Raw genomic sequence first — 18,355 nt, forward strand, 5'->3', positions numbered from 1 at the left:
TTGTCAGCTGCGTTGGCGGCATTATGATAAATGATTTGTAAATGAACGTGTGGATTTTATGGGAAATTATGAAGGCGAAAATTAGAGCCACTCAACTGGGTGAACTTCCTAGTTTGACTAGGGCAACCCAACGACAACTAGAGTTCTAGGCAAAGTCACTAGTCTCAGGAACAGTCATACACTAAACATTTGATGGGTTCGGTTGTATAAATATGTAGTGTTATCGGAAACGTGTATCTTAAATATTTTCTAGGAGACAACTTTATTCGAGATATATCTCAATACCAGACTCTGTTCAATGGCCACGAAGCTGTTGAAGTGCGAATGTGAAGATTTAGCTGCCTGCGGTGCAAAGTGCAGGCGTTTACTTATGGCTTATGGAAAGATAATTTGTCAAAATGCCATTACACACGACCAGTTTAAAAAAACGCCAACTGACATCATCATCATCATCATCATCATCATTATAACATTATCCGTGTGGGAGATAAGGTGCTGCATTTTATGGCAGATAAGTAAATTTTCACACCCAAACGCACACGACATATTGATAGATGAAGGCCTTCTGCCTTGCATGGGCATTAAGCTGAAATTTATTTAATTTCAGCACAGCTCTCGCCGCAAAACTATGGCATTTCCCTAGATACTTTGGCAAATGTATGCATTGGTTTACACAACTCTGACACGAAACTGTCAACAGCAATTTGTGTAAATCTGCCGAGCGAAGCAAACCGCAACACGAATCCAAAACACACAATCATTTATGCTTAATTATAATTTATGTTTCAAGAATATTCGGTGAGGGCGGCGGCATTGTCACTTCAATTTGCATTGGCCTTTTTCCGGCAGAGAACGGTTCAGTTTGACAGCGTTTTTGGTCAGCCAAAATAAAGTTTTCCGAAATAAATCCAGCCCAGTGGCTGAATGATATGTATGTATATCCCAGTTGAGGGGCCCACAAATTCAGTTATAAAATTGTAATTGCCTAGACGAACAGGAACGTGACTCAGTCCCCTAACGATAATCCTGTCTCACCGATTTCCTTGGCCACAGGAGCGGTATGCAAAGTGAACAGGATTCTGAATGGAGTTCCAAAGTTTTGAAAAGCCTCTTGAAAAAGCAGCTAAAGTTTTGCACACTTTTTGGCAAACGCACAGGCAGTGCATATTCATATTTTTTGGGAAATGCTTGCAGCTAAAACAAACTTGAAATTTAATTTCTATGAATTTATATTTACTTTCAGATCACTACTTCTTAAGAGAAAGGGTATGTGCTAGTTGGAAATAGCTTCCATCGTAGCCTCAATACTTGTGTTTTGTTTTTTCTGTTATCCTGACGGAGCTGGCAAATTTGATTTGGTCCCAAACCCAAAACATGTTTCTCATTCGACACAGTTTCCCCCTTTTTTTTTTTGTTTCGTCTGGCATCCTTTTTTCGACAGATGGAACCGCAAAATCAACTTAAATGAGGGCGTAATACAATTTCTGGGGATATATAACCGAAAGGGTTGCAGATAGGATAGATGATGGCGTGAAGTGGGAGTTGAGAAGACGATATCCACCTGCATCCGGACATCCTGCGAATCTGTGAAGGCCACGCCAAGGATGCCGGCCATAAATTGTTTGCACTTTTGCCATTGTTGTTATGGCTTTTCGCTGGAAAATGCATTTACCGCTCTCCCGATTTCAACCACATAGTTGCATGTAACCATGGCTAGGGGAAATTCTCGATTGGTCGAGTTGCCTGGATTGCCACACCTGATTAGAACTGAAAACCCTGAAAATCAGCTTCAATTAATGGCATCAATATAGATTTTTCAATACCATTAAATGGAAATCATGTTGATTTGGATTGTTCTTGTTATTTACAATATATAAAGTCCTTCGCCTGATATTTTTAGCTTATCCTAGCTAAAATTTTCTTCTGTTGCTTATTTTTCGAAAAATGCTAGCCCATAAAAGCAGCCACACATATCCACACAAACCGATGAGTCCTGCTGCGAAGGATACACCTGATTCTATGCTTCAAACACTTTATTATCGGCAAATGCCGAGTACTTTACTTACTGGCCAAGCCTAAATCTTTCGAGAGGCTTGCATGTTGCCTCCAGGAACCATATGTATACACTTTTTTTGTATAAGAAAATATGTTGCAGGCTGCACGTAGCTGCAATTTGAGGGAGCACATGCGAGTATTTTAGTGTGAAGCCCCGTAAAAACGTACGCACAAAAGTATGCAATGAAAGTGGCATTTAAGAGGCATATGGTCACATGCATGTGTGGGTGCGGTGCTGAGTATGCATGTGCGTTGGGTAAATTTACACAAATCCACAAGGCGTACGCATTTATTATCCAGCGTTGATAGTGATAAAATTTATAACCAGCATTGAGCGCACCGCCTAAAAGCGGCCAGTACAAATACAAACACAAACACGGCCGCACACAGCAAACAGACAGAGAGACAGACAGACAAACAATGCCCAAGTGAGCCGCACACACACGGACACACACACTGACACACACACACACACACACACACACACACACACACACAGAGGCAATTGTGCGTGGGTGGATAGGACACTGTGTCCCACTCACTGGCTCTATCTATCTCGCTTCCACCCACCGTACATTCGTCATATTTATGCTTTTTTATGGGCCATGTACAATTTTATTGTTTTACTTTTCAATGCAATGTCTGCCGGGGCCTGGCACACACACTAACTCACTCGAGTACTCGCCGTATACATACATATATGCCACAGCACTGGTCAAACAAGTAGTACACATTTTTGTCGTAATACTGTTGTGTGTAGAACAGTCTTCTGCAGCACGCTGTTTGTTTGTGTTCCTTTCAAACCAATTGATCACATACTTTCCCTTTCGAGTGCACTATATTCTTGGGCACCACTGTGTCGAAGGACTCGTAAAATGGGTAGATGCCCACTGAATACCGGAATACATGTACTGCTTAGGACCCCAAAACCCGTTTGGCTGGGTGAACAAAGGCAGCAAAACAGGTATAAAATGCCAGAGCTTCGCTGTCTTGGTACTGATGACATGCACAGGGCCAGGACTTTCCGGCTTGCGATAACTTTAGAAATGAAATCATTTTTTTTACAACCATAATAATCCCTTAAAACGCAAGTTAAGTAACAAATTATTGAATGAAAAACCTGTAATAAGTTGGTTTTATACAGCTTGATCATTCCAAGCATCAAATTCTGGAAAGGACTGTTCCAGTTTTGGGAACCCTCTTCTATAGTTTTTATTTGCCGGCTCTTTTGTGTGCATTTCTCCGCGTACTTTCTTTTGTCGTTCCCCTTATGCCCTCTTTCCCCCCTTTTTAGGCCCTTTTCGACCCTTCGACGTTTCCATTATTCGCACACTTGTGGCGCACTCTTGTCAACACATATGCGTCCATGATGGCCATACCATATGGCCAGGTGTCCCCAGATCCCATAGCCACATCCACATCCTCATCCTCATCTTAATCCCATACATAGATGTCCTTGGGCTTTTTGGCCCCTGGCAAGTGGCCATAGGCTTTTTGTTCGCCCGTTGACTGATGCAAATCCCATCAATAATCCAACAATATAATATATAGAACTTGAGAAAAGAAAAAAAGAAAACAAAAGACAACGGACTTACTTGAAAACATTTTTTTTTTCGGAAATTGGATTTTCAAGTGGTACAGTAAATATTTTTCAAATATTTTTATAAAATTGAGTTGTCAGGCTTAAAGTGTTTGTACACTTCATTTAATACCGTGCTAAAAAAGTTTACTGTGCATGATAATTGACTGCTCGTCTGGTTGACTGATTCGCATTTGTTTGTCAATGATAATGATGAGCTCATGACGTAGATGTACAAAATGTATTGCTGTCAACGTAAAGGGTACAATGGCATTGTTAAACAAATGTCTATTCAATCTTCACAGGCAATTTACCTTTTATAGTATGCACCTTCTATAGTATGTAACTTCTGAATACATAGATGCCATATTTTATATACGTTGTGCTGCAAAACAACTTAAATGTGGTAAAAATACCAGCTTATCCCAGCACTAATAATATTAAGGAATTAAGGAATATATGGATAATCTCCAAAAACAGGAGGTTTTCCATTCAGTGGGGCTTTAGAATTTGAATGACATTTGAATTTATTGCCCAACGGCTGTGTTCAATTCAATTTTAATGAACTCATGAAGTCAGGTGCATTTGATTGGATTATTAATGTGTTGTGATAGGTACTTAGTTAAGATTGACACTTTACGTGGTAAGTGATAGAAATGTATCTTAGAATTAATTAATAGACCACAATTTGAGCACTGAAGCAATTGAGATCTGCAAGTAATTAAACCAAAGTGTACAACTCTGATTCAACACTCGTTTATCATGCTTGGACAACAAACACACTGTAAAGTATAAATATGAATTATTAACAAAATGATTAATTTAATATTAGGAACGTTGTTTAATCGAAAATATTCCCAAGGGTTTCATCAAATGTACAGGACCTTCAGTTTGAAGTACTCATTGTCCATGGCTCTGAACTCAATTCAATCTGCCCAAAGCGCAATTTTTTCCGGCAAATGTCCTGTTCCTTTTTCGATTTATCTAAGTTTCCTCCCCCCCACAAAACTCGCTTTCCCTTCGCCTGGCATTAAAAATGTATTTGTATAGGCTGGCAAATGATGCAAATAAAAGAAGGGAAAACAAAACAAAAGTAATGAAGGCGCTGGACACCGCCGATTTCAGAGAGTCTGAAGATTGCAGAAGGACCCACAAATGGGCCAAGAAAAGGACAATGGACCAAGGGTCTTTTGTAACCGGATATTCATGTGCCAAAACAGGATGTCCTTCTGACTGTGCTCTGCATTAAAATTTAAATTAATTGCCATAGCCAAGGGCACTGTACTTATGTATGTACGTTATACCCTGGGCAGGACCAACTGCAGAACCCAAAATATTCCTGCATATCCTGCATATCCTAGGAGCAATCATTTATGCACTTAATGGGCTTAAGCCCACACACTCGCCTGCCTTTAATTGGATCATAAAACAAAGACCCCTGCCGAAAATCTAAACTCGAACGGAACTCTTACTTTGAGATAGCCAATTTTAATTGAGTATAAATTTCGATGTCATTAAAGTTATGCCTACCCTAATGGGTTGTGTTCAAATAATCAGCCAGTGTAATTTTACTAAAAACACTGAGCTTACAACTCGTAAATTACTCCAGTTTAGTACTCTTCAAAATAACAACAGCATTTTTGATTACTTCTCTGGAAAATCATCAGAATCGGGAACCTAAGTCCGAAGTAATTAAATCGCTGCGCACTTGAGGCTTGAAATTTGCCGACTTAACTCCTGAGCTGACTGTAATTTTGTATTACTCACATTAACTTCACATTTCAATTGTCTGCTAACAACTTATACGGATTTCAAATATACACAAAATATTAACGAAAAGATTTTAAGCTTATTAATAGAACTTTTTTTCTTATAAAATAAGCCAAAGTTAAACTCTTTGTTGGTTATAAATAAGGGAAAAAGGAAAACAATTTGAAAAATGCTGAAAACATTATTACTTAAACTTAAGCTTGAAAGTTAAGACCTATCCGCACATTAGTCTGATAAATCAGAGCTCAAATTGCGTATACGCCGTGTCGACTTGAAGTGCATCAATAACAGGCTAAAAACAGGAAGGAAAATACGGCCAACAAGAGGGCTAACGAAGGGCGGGGGAAATGGGTGGGTATTAGAGTGACATTAAAGTTCAATAAAAGTGAATTTATGCCCCCCGATGCGAGTGAACAGGAAATCCTGTCTAGAACACAGGCACACACACCGACACATGTGTGTGAATATTTGTTTATTTGTAAGCTCCTTTAGAACCAACGTGACACGCCCCTTTTTTTGCTTTGCAGGCCAGCATTAAATAACAAAACGTTTTTTTTTCGCTTGAAGAACTTTAGCCGCTTTTGCTGCCGTGCCCCATAAATTATGCTACACTTTATTATTTTGTAAAATTCCAGCCAGCCAAGAAAGAAGAAACAAAACAAAAATAAAAATAAAAACATAAAACTGACACACTTTTTCCTGTAATGGCGGGAAAAAGTTAATGCCCCAACCAAAAAAAAAACGCCACATTTTGGACCCTTTTTTTGTGCGAATCCTTCTCGTGTGACAACGGGAGCCGCAAAAAGTTGGTTAACCACAGAGACTAGTGGGTGTCTAGTGGTCTGTACCGCCTTCTATTAATTGATAAAGCCTCTGCGCAAAGTTGCCAACTGAACCCTATTTAAAGTAGAAAAATGAACGCAAAATATATCTTGAATCGGATATTTTCAATCGGGTTTTCTCCATAAATTGGCCAAGAAAGATGGCACAGCTAAAATGAAGGCTGTTTTGTACAGCCATTAAACATAGCTCACTATTCATATCACAATTTTTATGATTTTTGAAAAGACAAAATTTTCAAAATTTTCGTATTTTCATATATAATACCATTATTAAAATTTGCGAAAAATGGCAAAAAATTAAAATTTCCTGGTTTGAACACAGATCGATAGGGAATTTCGTTACGAATTCAACGAGGTATGCCATTCTAGTTTTGGACAATTATTTTTAATGCTATCGCCAAAATACTTCTTATTTTTCACCTAAACAAAATTTTCCAAATTTTCGCATTTTCAAATACCATCATCAAAATTTGCAAAAAATGGCCAAAAATTTAAAAATTTTTGTTTGAACACAGATCGATAGGGAATTTTGTTACGAATTCAACGAGGTATGCCATTCTAGTTTTGGACAATTATTTTTAATGCTATCGCCAAAATACTTCTTATTTTTCACCTAAACAAAATTTTCCAAATTTTCGCATTTTCAAATACCATCATCAAAATTTGCAACAAATGGCCAAAAATTTAAAATTTTTTGTTTGAACACAGATCGATAGGGAATTTTGTTACGAATTCAACGAGGTATGCCATTCTAGTTTTGGACAATTATTTTTAATGCTATCGCCAAAATACTTCGTATTTTTCACCTAAACAAAATTTTCCAAATTTTCGCATTTTCAAATACCATCATTAAAATTTGCGAAAAATGGCAAAAAATTAACATTTCCTGGTTTGAACACAGATCGATAGGGAATTTTGTTACGAATTCAACGAGGTATGCCATTCTAGTTTTGGACAATTATTTTTAATGCTATCGCCAAAATACTTCTTATTTTTCACCTAAACAAAATTTTCCAAATTTTCGCATTTTCAAATACCATCATCAAAATTTGCAAAAAATGGCCAAAAATTTAAAAATTTTTGTTTGAACACAGATCGATAGGGAATTTTGTTACGAATTCAACGAGGTATGCCATTCTAGTTTTGGACAATTATTTTTAATGCTATCGCCAAAATACTTCTTATTTTTCACCTAAACAAAATTTTCCAAATTTTCGCATTTTCAAATACCATCATCAAAATTTGCAACAAATGGCCAAAAATTTAAAATTTTTTGTTTGAACACAGATCGATAGGGAATTTTGTTACGAATTCAACGAGGTATGCCATTCTAGTTTTGGACAATTATTTTTAATGCTATCGCCAAAATACTTCGTATTTTTCACCTAAACAAAATTTTCCAAATTTTCGCATTTTCAAATACCATCATTAAAATTTGCGAAAAATGGCAAAAAATTAACATTTCCTGGTTTGAACACAGATCGATAGGGAATTTTGTTACGAATTCAACGAGGTATGCCATTCTAGTTTTGGACAATTATTTTTAATGCTATCGCCAAAATACTTCTTATTTTTCACCTAAACAAAATTTTCCAAATTTTCGCATTTTCAAATACCATCATCAAAATTTGCAAAAAACGGCCAAAAATTTAAAATTTTTTGTTTGAACACAGATCGATAGGGAATTTTGTTACGAATTCAACGAGGTATGCCATTCTAGTTTTGGACAATTATTTTTAATGCTATCGCCAAAATACTTCTTATTTTTCACCTAAACAAAATTTTCCAAATTTTCGCATCAAAATTTGCAAAAAATGGCCAAAAATTTAAAAATTTTTGTTTGAACACAGATCGATAGGGAATTTTGTTACGAATTCAACGAGGTATGCCATTCTAGTTTTGGACAATTATTTTTAATGCTATCGCCAAAATACTTCTTATTTTTCACCTAAACAAAATTTTCCAAATTTTCGCATTTTCAAATACCATCATCAAAATTTGCAACAAATGGCCAAAAATTTAAAATTTTTTGTTTGAACACAGATCGATAGGGAATTTTGTTACGAATTCAACGAGGTATGCCATTCTAGTTTTGGACAATTATTTTTAATGCTATCGCCAAAATACTTCGTATTTTTCACCAAAACAAAATTTTCCAAATTTTCGCATTTTCAAATACCATCATTAAAATTTGCAAAAAATGGCCAAAAATTTAAAATTTTTTGTTTGAACACAGATCGATAGGGAATTTTGTTACGAATTCAACGAGGTATGCCATTCTAGTTTTGGACAATTATTTTTAATGCTATCGGCAAAATACTTCTTATTTTTCACCTAAACAAAATTTTCCAAATTTTCGCATTTTCAAGTACCATCATTAAAATTTGCGAAAAATAGCAAAAAATTAAAATTCCCTAGTTTGAACACAGATCGATAGGGAATTTTGTTACGAATTCAACGAGGTATGCCATTCTAGTTTTGGACAATTATTTTTAATGCTATCGCCAAAATACTTCTTATTTTTCACCTAAACAAAATTTTCCAAATTTTCGCATCAAAATTTGCAAAAAATGGCCAAAAATTTAAAAATTTTTGTTTGAACACAGATCGATAGGGAATTTTGTTACGAATTCAACGAGGTATGCCATTCTAGTTTTGGACAATTATTTTTAGTGCTATCGCCAAAATACTTCTTATTTTTCACCTAAACAAAATTTTCCAAATTTTCGCATTTTCAAATACTATCATCAAAATTTGCAAAAAATGGCCAAAAATTTAAAAATTTTTGTTTGAACACAGATCGATAGGGAATTTTGTTACGAATTCAACGAGGTATGCCATTCTAGTTTTGGACAATTATTTTTAGTGCTATCGCCAAAATACTTCTTATTTTTCACCTAAACAAAATTTTCCAAATTTTCGCATTTTCAAATACCATCATCAAAATTTGCGAAAAATGGCAAAAAATTAAAATTTCCGGGTTTGGACACAGATCGATAGGGAATTTTGTTACGAATTTAACGGGGTATGACATTCTAGGTTTGGACAACTATGTTTATTGCTATCGAAAAAATACAGTCCTGCTTAACTCACGGAATGTATGTGTAAATATATATAATAAGATGTCATAAAACTAAAATAATATTATATAGATACTTTAAATTTATATATGTTATATTATTTTATTTATTTTATTTGATTTACTTATGCTGATGCCCCATTATTTATTTGCCCTATTTGGCAATTTCATGCAAATACTTATGCCAAAATGGCAAAAATTTGCTACCAATCTGTTGCCAAAAACTATTCAGCAATAAACAGCTGAATCCTTAGAGAAAAATTTGGCAAGGGCTTAAACGGGGCTACAGTTGAAGCACCTTATGGCACACATATGTTGACCCTTTGCATGTTATAGTTTATAATATATATTCATACTTTTGGTATTATTGTCACCAAAATGTTGTACTATTTGTATTGATTCGCATATTCCTGTTCCTGCTGCTACTTATTACTCTATTGCCTGTTTTTGTTCAATGTTTTGTTTTTTGCTTGCGCTTTTTGTTCACCTTGAAACATCCTGTGCTAAATATATATTTGAAAAGGAAATTGATTTGCGGGCGCGGCTTACTGTTGTGGCTTATGCACTCAAAACAAAATCTTACGAGCAGCGAAACGTATATAAGAAACAACAATTGTATTATGTATTATACAAGTGCAAAAGCTGGTGTCATTTTCTTGTTTTTTTTGAGTGTACTGCGCAAGATTTCCCATTTCCTTGGGCATTTGCTACCTGTATTTGCTGGCGTACGTTTCCTCTTCTTTTACTCTTAAGTGATTGTTGGCCCCTTGAGTTTGTACTTCCTTTGGCTTCGTGGCCCACATCAATCCATTGGCATCAACTCATCGCAATTTTCGTATGGGCGAAATAACATTTTGTTACAGTTCAACACTGCTTTAGCCCCACTTTCCTTCCATTTCTATAGACTTTCTCTCTTTTTTCTTGGATGTCTTTGTCACGCTTCCATTGTGTGGAGCTACATAAATTGTTGGCTAATTGCAAGTGGCTTCTTTGGCCAAGAGAAAATATAACAAAAAAAAAAAAAAAAAAATACAAAATGTTCAGAAAAAGAAGGTGTAGGAGCGGGGGAACTTAAAGGAGAAAAGTGGGTTCTTTAAAGGCGGAAAAAGAAAGAAAGTACTGCGTTCGTGGAAAGCGAGTAAAAAGTGAAAGCTGAACACGACAACAAAGACTCAAAATGGTAACAATGAAAGACTCCTGTTCTATCGCCATCCCACCTTTTTTGACTTCTTACCCCTCGCACACACACATGCTTCCATCCACCTACACACACACCCAAACATTCCGTATAGAAGTCTGCGTTGTTTGCTGCCTTTTGTCCGCGTAATTGGTGGAAAAGAAAAACTGGGGGGAAAATTGTGTTGTTGGGTGCTTGCTCCCACAACAGTAAGTGAAAGCTGGACCATTGCCATGACAGCAATATTCTTAACGTTATGAGCTTTCATTTTATTTTGAGAATTTTCCATGAGCAAAAAAACCAAGCACATGTGAGGCTAAGCTGCATTTGGCCCAATTTGATAAATTTAATAAAGGAGCCAAATATGAAAATAAAATTGGTAAAAAACGTCTATTACTTAAGAGCAAAGTATTTAAGCCAGGGAACTGAGAATGCCACCAATGTCACTAATGCCGCTGTGCCTTAAAATCAAATCGATACACATTCAAAAACACATATATAATTGGTTTCAGAGTATGATAAACGCATAACATGGTCATGGCGAACTGAGTTCTTGAAACAAGTTTATATAGCAATTTGCATGTCGTTGCAGTGGTTGTGGCCAACCAGCAGATGCGCTCCACCACCAACCTGCTGATTATTAACCTGGCCGTCTCGGACATTCTGTTCGTCATCTTCTGCGTCCCGTTCACGGCCACCGATTACGTGCTACCGGAGTGGCCGTTTGGCAATGTGTGGTGCAAGTTTGTCCAGTACATGATTGTGGTTACATGCCACTGCAGGTGGGTGCCTATATGCATATGTATACATACCATATAACCTCTATACCGACATGTGACTTGCAGTGTTTACACCCTGGTGCTGATGTCCTTTGATCGCTTCCTGGCCGTCGTCCATCCCGTGACTAGCATGTCCCTGCGAACGGAGCGCAATGCCACACTGTAAGTGTCTTGACGTCTAACTCGACTGCTTTCGATACACTGCGCGAAAGCCGCGGCCCCGAGAGTCATTCAAGTGCATCCTACATGTATGGTGATTAATCACTGAACACATACTTGTAGTACGGGTATGTCTACGGCGAAAATCAACCTAAGGAACGCAATCATTTAGACGCAGAGAGCAGGCACTTTTCGTTCAAAAGTGTAGGTCGACTGCATCCCATATCCCACATCAGCTGGAGTAATTGCATCAATTTGTCCGGGCTTTGTAATTAGCTAGGTCTGCCTACCTGAATGCCTTGTTCCGTGGCCTCTGACCTTTTGCCTTTCTGCTCCACCTGTTCTTGTCGCAAGATACTGCGCTCCAGTTACACAAGTGAATCTTTCAAAGAGGACGGACGACCTTTGGGACAGCTGAAAAACTTTAGCCGCTAGCAAGTTGTCAACAAATTTCTTAGCCAACTGCGTCAGACTTGCAAGAAATTAAAAACCACACAAAAAACGGAGCAGGAATCTTGTAGAATTTTTTACCCCAAATCAAGTCGAAACTTTGTTGGCATGTGCCCTGATTAAAAACGCGTCCAAAGAAACTTGAGTAAAAAAGAGGAGTAATGAACGAATATAAATGCATACATACCTAAACGTAAAGTGCAATTGCGATGATTTATTTTCACGAACAGCGCGATTCAAAGGTCCAAATATATTGAAACCCTTTAATAACTGTCAGTTCTTATACGAGTATATATATCCCTGCTCCTTTTCCATTTCCTTAGGGCCATCATGTGCGCCTGGATAACGATTGTGACGACTGCGATTCCGGTGGCACTTTCGCACTCGGTGCGGATTTATCAGTACCACGGAAATGCTGGCACCGCTTGCGTCTTTTCCACGGAGGAGGATATCTGGAGTCTCGTCGGTTTTCAGGTTAGTTCTATATTCTTGCACACACACACAAAAAAAACTGGCAACTGTAACTTGGGACAAAAACATGTTCATTTGATTGTATTTGATATACGCCAAACCAGCTGAACACACAAAATAGGTAGTAGGTTAGGTGTGGGAATGAAAATGTATTTTGTATACCTATAAATATAAGCCGTTTTGGCCTTATTGTGTTCTGTGTACATTCAACACACTTTGTTGCGAGGGGAATCTCTTATTGTTGAAATCAAGTCATGTTTTCCAGTGCTTGCCCAGCAAAACTGCAACATATTTTCTACTCGGAACAAGCACTTGTCTTCACCTTCAGTCCTTCTATTCCGAAAAGCGAGGAAAACTTGTCAAGGTGTGAAAGATATCAGCGAGTATTATATATAGTCTGGTATACAAGTATTTGGATGTTAATGTCTGCTTAAAGTCAGTTGCAGCCCGCAGTTACTAAAAATGCCCACTCAAAATGTACAATTCATAGATTTGTGGATTTATACGAGTTTTCACAGCTCTCAATCAATTCTGCAGCCACACACCTATGTACTTGTATGTATGTACTAAGCCACTGTGCAACCCACGCACTGCATTTTCGCAGATCCCTATAAAGGACAAAAGCTTTCAGCAAAGTGTGCGGAGTGCAGAGGGTTCAGAGCCATATTTTGCAATTATTTGCCCGTTTTCTAAGGAAGAGATAGCGCACAATTCCATCATCATTATGGTGTAGATTCATCCACATAGATCAGCGTTATCCCAAATGGTTTTTCCGTTCACTTGAGTTGCTCATATTTGTTTTTTTTCCCCCGCCGAGTTTGTTATGTTTATTACTTGAACTTTTGTCTATTAATCAATTCGGGTACTTCGAAGGTCTTCGAGTGTAATTTCATGCCGGAAGGATGTTACACCGGAAAAGCTACAGTTGTTTTTGGCCCTCAGGGCGACGAGTGAAGGGAAGTGGATGGAACGAGCTTTGTCGTCTGTTTCCATTCACACAGCGAATGAATGAGTCGCTGACAAACTACACTGAGAAAACTTTGTTGGCTATTGTGACGCACTTTGCAATAAACGAACGAATGCCCTATTGCATGACTTAATGGTAGAGCAATGGTACAGTAAAGTCATTACTTGTTACTTAAAGTCATATGCGTAAAGTCATCACGTGTACTTAAAGTCATATTATTTGAAGTAGTAGCAATCAATTAGTTTCGTTCAGTGTGCGCAGGTGACTAACTGGCTGACTAACTGATTTACTGACTTACCGACTGACTGACTGGCTGGCTGACTGACTGACTGACTCCCTGAGTTATTCGGTATCTTCAGCTAATATGCAACCGAGAATTTTGCCGGCTCACCTTTCCACTCCACTCGAAAAGCAACTGGCACGGCAAATTGCACAGTTCGCTTCGCCCCGGGTTTTCCGACACTGACACGGATAAGGATACGGCGACATGGCTACGGATACGGCGTGTGCTGCGTCCTTGTGTCCCTGTCCTGCCACGCCCCCTTTTCCCGCTCCCCACCCCCAAATCCCCTCACCCCAACTGTGCACATAAATCGCAATTGCTTTGGAAAACACGAAAAGGAAACCACAGCGTTGGGAGCTTACTACAAAGTGTGAATGCTCTTTGTGGGCAACCGAAACTTGACAATTAAGTCGGGAATTTTTGATTATGTTCAAAAATATATTTCACATTATTTCGGGGCTATGAATTTACTTTTCCCATTGTATTTGTAGACTAACTACAGCTTAGTACATTCTATTTACTTGCAAGTCCCTTTTGAAAGAGTATCAGAAGTGCAGTGATATGATGTTTGATATTTGAGAGGGATGGGCCATTCTTAGTTGGGATTTGATATTCCGCCTGTGGAAGTAGTCATTGTCAGGGTCAATACATACATAGTGTGTTATTTCGAGCCTTGTCTGGCAATAAAATAAAAATGGATCAAACTTGTGCGGCGCATTCATCAAAGCAAAACGAACAGTGAAACTAACGACCGAATTGTTGTCATCGTAAAGAACTCATAAAACTGAAACAAATAGTCTGGAAAAGGTTCGGTGGAAATGGAGAATGTGCGGAAAATAGTGTTTATCTTTCAATACTGAATCCAAAAACCAAAAAAAAAAAGTGGTATTGAAGTAGACTTCTGTTTCGTTTCGCTGAAGAAGTCGAGTTGAACGCTCAAGAAATCCCGATTTCAGTAAATGGTTTATCTTTACAAAAAAAGCAATGTCTTAGAAATTAAGTTTACTACTACTAGTCAACTTTATTAAAGCTGTAAAAAAGGCCATAATTTGATGTCCGCAATATGGCAGCCAATTTATAATTTCAATCATCTTTTTGGTAAATGGCCTGGGGGTAAATAAATATACGCATGTAGTATATATATATCTAAATAGATATATATTTCGAGGAAAATTTATGTGGAAAAGAAGCACTCATCAGAGCCCGTGGCAAGCTGATTAATTTCGCTGAGTGTCAAGTTGCGTTTATGGACAAATCCCAGGCGCAATTTTTTTGGGTCATGCCGAATATTAAGTATACGCCCCCCAACCATTTATCATGTGGCACACACTTCAGTTTATGGCTTTTTATTAGGACCAGCATAAAGTTTAAAGGTCGATCGAAAGAAAAAAAAAAGAAGTAAAAAAAAAAGAGGAAATACAAAAAGTTCGCTGCTCAAGTTTGGCAACTTTTATTTATGGCGATTGTGCTGTAAAATTTCATGGTGTATATCCATCGATTCGGGCTTCTCAGTATCTTTGTTCTCTGGCATATTTTGCATCTTTCTATTTCCTAAGTGGAAGTTATATAGCCCCCATGGCAAACTTTATAGTTCCTCAACTCCATTTCGTGCTTAGATCTAGATATATACTCGCAATACACACTTGTCTCGGCCCATTGACACAGCAAAATGGCTGGATCATCCATTTCCAAATGCAATTGGGCAGAGCAAAAGCTCCATTTCGAAATGTTTGCTAATCATTTCGCGGGACAATGACTTTCAGTTTTGTTTTTGGCTCAAAATGACAATTTTGCTAAAAGCAGCTGAGCTCACTTTTGGAATAAGTTTTTTGCTGACAACTAGCTAATTTTGAAAGTGGCCAAGAAAAGCTGGCAACAATTGCAAATCAGAGTTTCCTCTATTTCGCTTCAGCTTACTAATTACAATACAATAATTAATAATAATTATAATACAATAATTGAAATGCTCCTCCAAATTGTTAATTATGATTTTCTGAATATATAGCCAAATAACAGGAGGAATTCCATTACAAAGCCAATTAAATTGTGGCAGTCTGCCCGCGGAACTCGCAGAAGGTGTCACTTTCAATCAGGGAAAGAGTATAAATAAATACACAATATATTCCATTGCTTGCGAATGTGCCATAAAGTGCAGGATTCAGCAGAGATATCGTTAACACCATTGTCGCGCATTACAAACAATTTCCTTTGCAATCAACGCTGTAATTAATGCATCGGTAATCCAGCCACATCTCAGCAAAATAAATAAGCGATTGTGCAAGTAATTCGTTATGGGATTCGATTTGATGATACTTCCTGCCCAAATCTCAGACAGTAAAACCATAAGAAACGGCATAACAAAGGCATATTTCCGTAAATAATTTGATTACATATTAAATATAGTAAATCAAATATATGTGCATATATAATAGCATACAATATGAACCTATTTTAAGGTATCTTGTTTACTAATTAGGTAATGGATGCACAGACTGACAGCGGGTATCATTACGCCACATCCAGAACACTTGGAACACTCGTATTCGGGGGATACGATTTCGAGAAGTGTCAGCACGGATTATGTCACTCCTCCTGGTTTTCGTTGCCGTTGCCGTTGCCGTTGTCGTTGTCGATAACAAACGACATGTTCATTGGCCATGGCCATGGTAAATTCCAACAAAGTGATTTCGATTTCGATTCCGTATTCCATGGCTGTCAGGCATTCGCCTCGCCTGCCGCCCACCGAAATTTATGAATGCCAAGGCGGGCCTACGATTATTATTAACAATTGCGGTATGCGCAATTTTATCGATGCACCGTTAAAAATTGTTTACAAAAAATATATATACTCGTGTATTTAATAGGCAGGATTTTTCGTTATGTGTACTCTTCGCGCTTCTTTTCCGTTTCATTGCGCCCATTTCGTGGAATACAATTGATATATGTACATATATTTTGACTTGCACCTTTGTGCATATTTGGCTGGTCCTCATTGCCAGTTTTCCGATTTTCATCCGGTTTTCATTCGTGATGGTGTTGGAAAGGGCGGAGGGGCGTTGGGTCTTAATCATTTACACCTGGCTGCCGACCGCCTCCCACAAAGGAAAAGCATTTCCACTCGAAAGTTGAGGCGCCGCCAAATGAGTTTTAAGCCTAGCAGCTCAATGGAAATGTACGAGTATGCAGGGCCCCGGAAAAACCGAATGATGCCTCAAAGAATTCAACTGGATTCAAGGCTTCAAATACTTTAAATATCCATTGCTGGCAGCTCTCGAAAGTTGATGTAAGCGCCAACGAGGCAAAGCAATCTTAAAGTTCGTAAAGGGCACAGGATCAATTTGAACTTTGTAATTACTACAGGCTTAAGTTAATATTGTTTGCATTAGTAGTGCAATTATGGTCAACAGCGTGGCGATTCATTTCACCGAGACTCAAGCGAAATATACACGGATATTCAACCGGAAGCCAGTTTTACCAACACCACTGTCTCATACACACACGCTCATTTCAAGGATATGTATATATATCATTTTGTCTGTTGGGAATACGGCTAAGCGGCAGCTGGTAAATGGAAATGGGCGCTTTTGGGTTCATCTTTTTTGTTTCCAGGGAGTGGCAAGTGTCTGGTACTCATATCTGGTATCTGGTCAGCATTACGGGTCAGCGCTTCTGACAATTTCCATGCAAAAACAAAAGGAGCTGACATGGCAGCAGATGGCAGAGGAAAAGCCTTCGACCAGTTGCATAAGCCCAACAAAATAAGCATTCCTACATGCATGTTTAAAATAACTAAACACGTGGTTTAACTGGCCTACAATAGTTACGTTTTTTGAACCAACTTACACGTTGCCAGAAAGATGATATCTCAACCTAATACTAGTGGCAAATTCCTGAATCAAACAATAGTTTTTCATGCGAGTTTACAAGCCTTAAAATCTGTTCTTGATCTTGAATCTGCATCAGCAGATACTTATACGCTTTCTTTGTATCTTTCGTATCTTTTCGTATCTTTTTGTATCTTTTTGTAATATTTTTGTGTCTTTTTCAATCTTTTTTCAACTTTTTGTATCTTTCTGTATCTTTATGTACCTTTTGGTATCTTTTTGCATCTTTTTCTAACTTTTTGTATCCATCTGTATCTTTTTTTAGGTCTCATTCTTTCTATCGTCATATGTGGCACCCTTAACGCTGATTTGCTTCCTGTACATGGGTATGCTGGCTCGACTTTGGAAAAGTGCTCCTGGCTGCAAGCCTTCCGCAGAGTCACGGTGAGTATTTACTTTATATACTAGGAAATGCTCCTGAGCGGAAAATATGCCAACAAACTCCGACATGCGAATATCGCGTATACGCCATGGTGAGGCAATTTTCCTTTTTGTTTTTTGTTGCTACGCACCTGCTGCCATGATGAATGCCTTTTTATTTGGCTGTGAGGAAAGCCCACGAGCTTCGGCTCATGCATTTTTAAGTGGCCAGGTCAACGAAACCGAATCATAAGTACAAATGTGAGCGATATTCCCGCAGGATACAGGAAACATGGGAGTGACATGAGTGGAAAAAATTCAGCAAAGGGACAATTTTTATACAAGTTGGCCATATTTTGTGGTGCACGGATGTAGAATATAAAACATTACTATTATTTCACGACTTCTAAGTTAGTTGCTTAAATTCCACTCTAAGGATAAAGCGACAAAGTAAAGTTACCTAAGCTACTCAGACGTGATCGGGGTCACCAACCATCAAT

The 18,355-nt window shown here is 37.9% G+C and overlaps 1 protein-coding gene across 1 annotated transcript in view; it reads left to right on the top strand.

The window, feature by feature from the left end:
* LOC6550902 (allatostatin-A receptor) overlaps positions 1-18,355 on the top strand; it is a 74,079-nt gene that overhangs the window by 53,741 nt on the left and 1,983 nt on the right. The window contains exons 4-7 of the mRNA XM_001976774.3: positions 11,095-11,284; positions 11,348-11,443; positions 12,214-12,364; positions 17,761-17,879. Of these exons, the coding sequence (XP_001976810.1) occupies positions 11,095-11,284; positions 11,348-11,443; positions 12,214-12,364; positions 17,761-17,879 (556 nt within the window). The remainder of the gene's footprint in view (positions 1-11,094; positions 11,285-11,347; positions 11,444-12,213; positions 12,365-17,760; positions 17,880-18,355) is intronic.

This window comes from Drosophila erecta, unplaced genomic scaffold, assembly GCF_003286155.1.
Source record: "Drosophila erecta strain 14021-0224.00,06,07 unplaced genomic scaffold, DereRS2 tig00000126-arrow-pilon, whole genome shotgun sequence".
Taxonomy (NCBI): Eukaryota; Metazoa; Arthropoda; class Insecta; order Diptera; family Drosophilidae; genus Drosophila; species Drosophila erecta.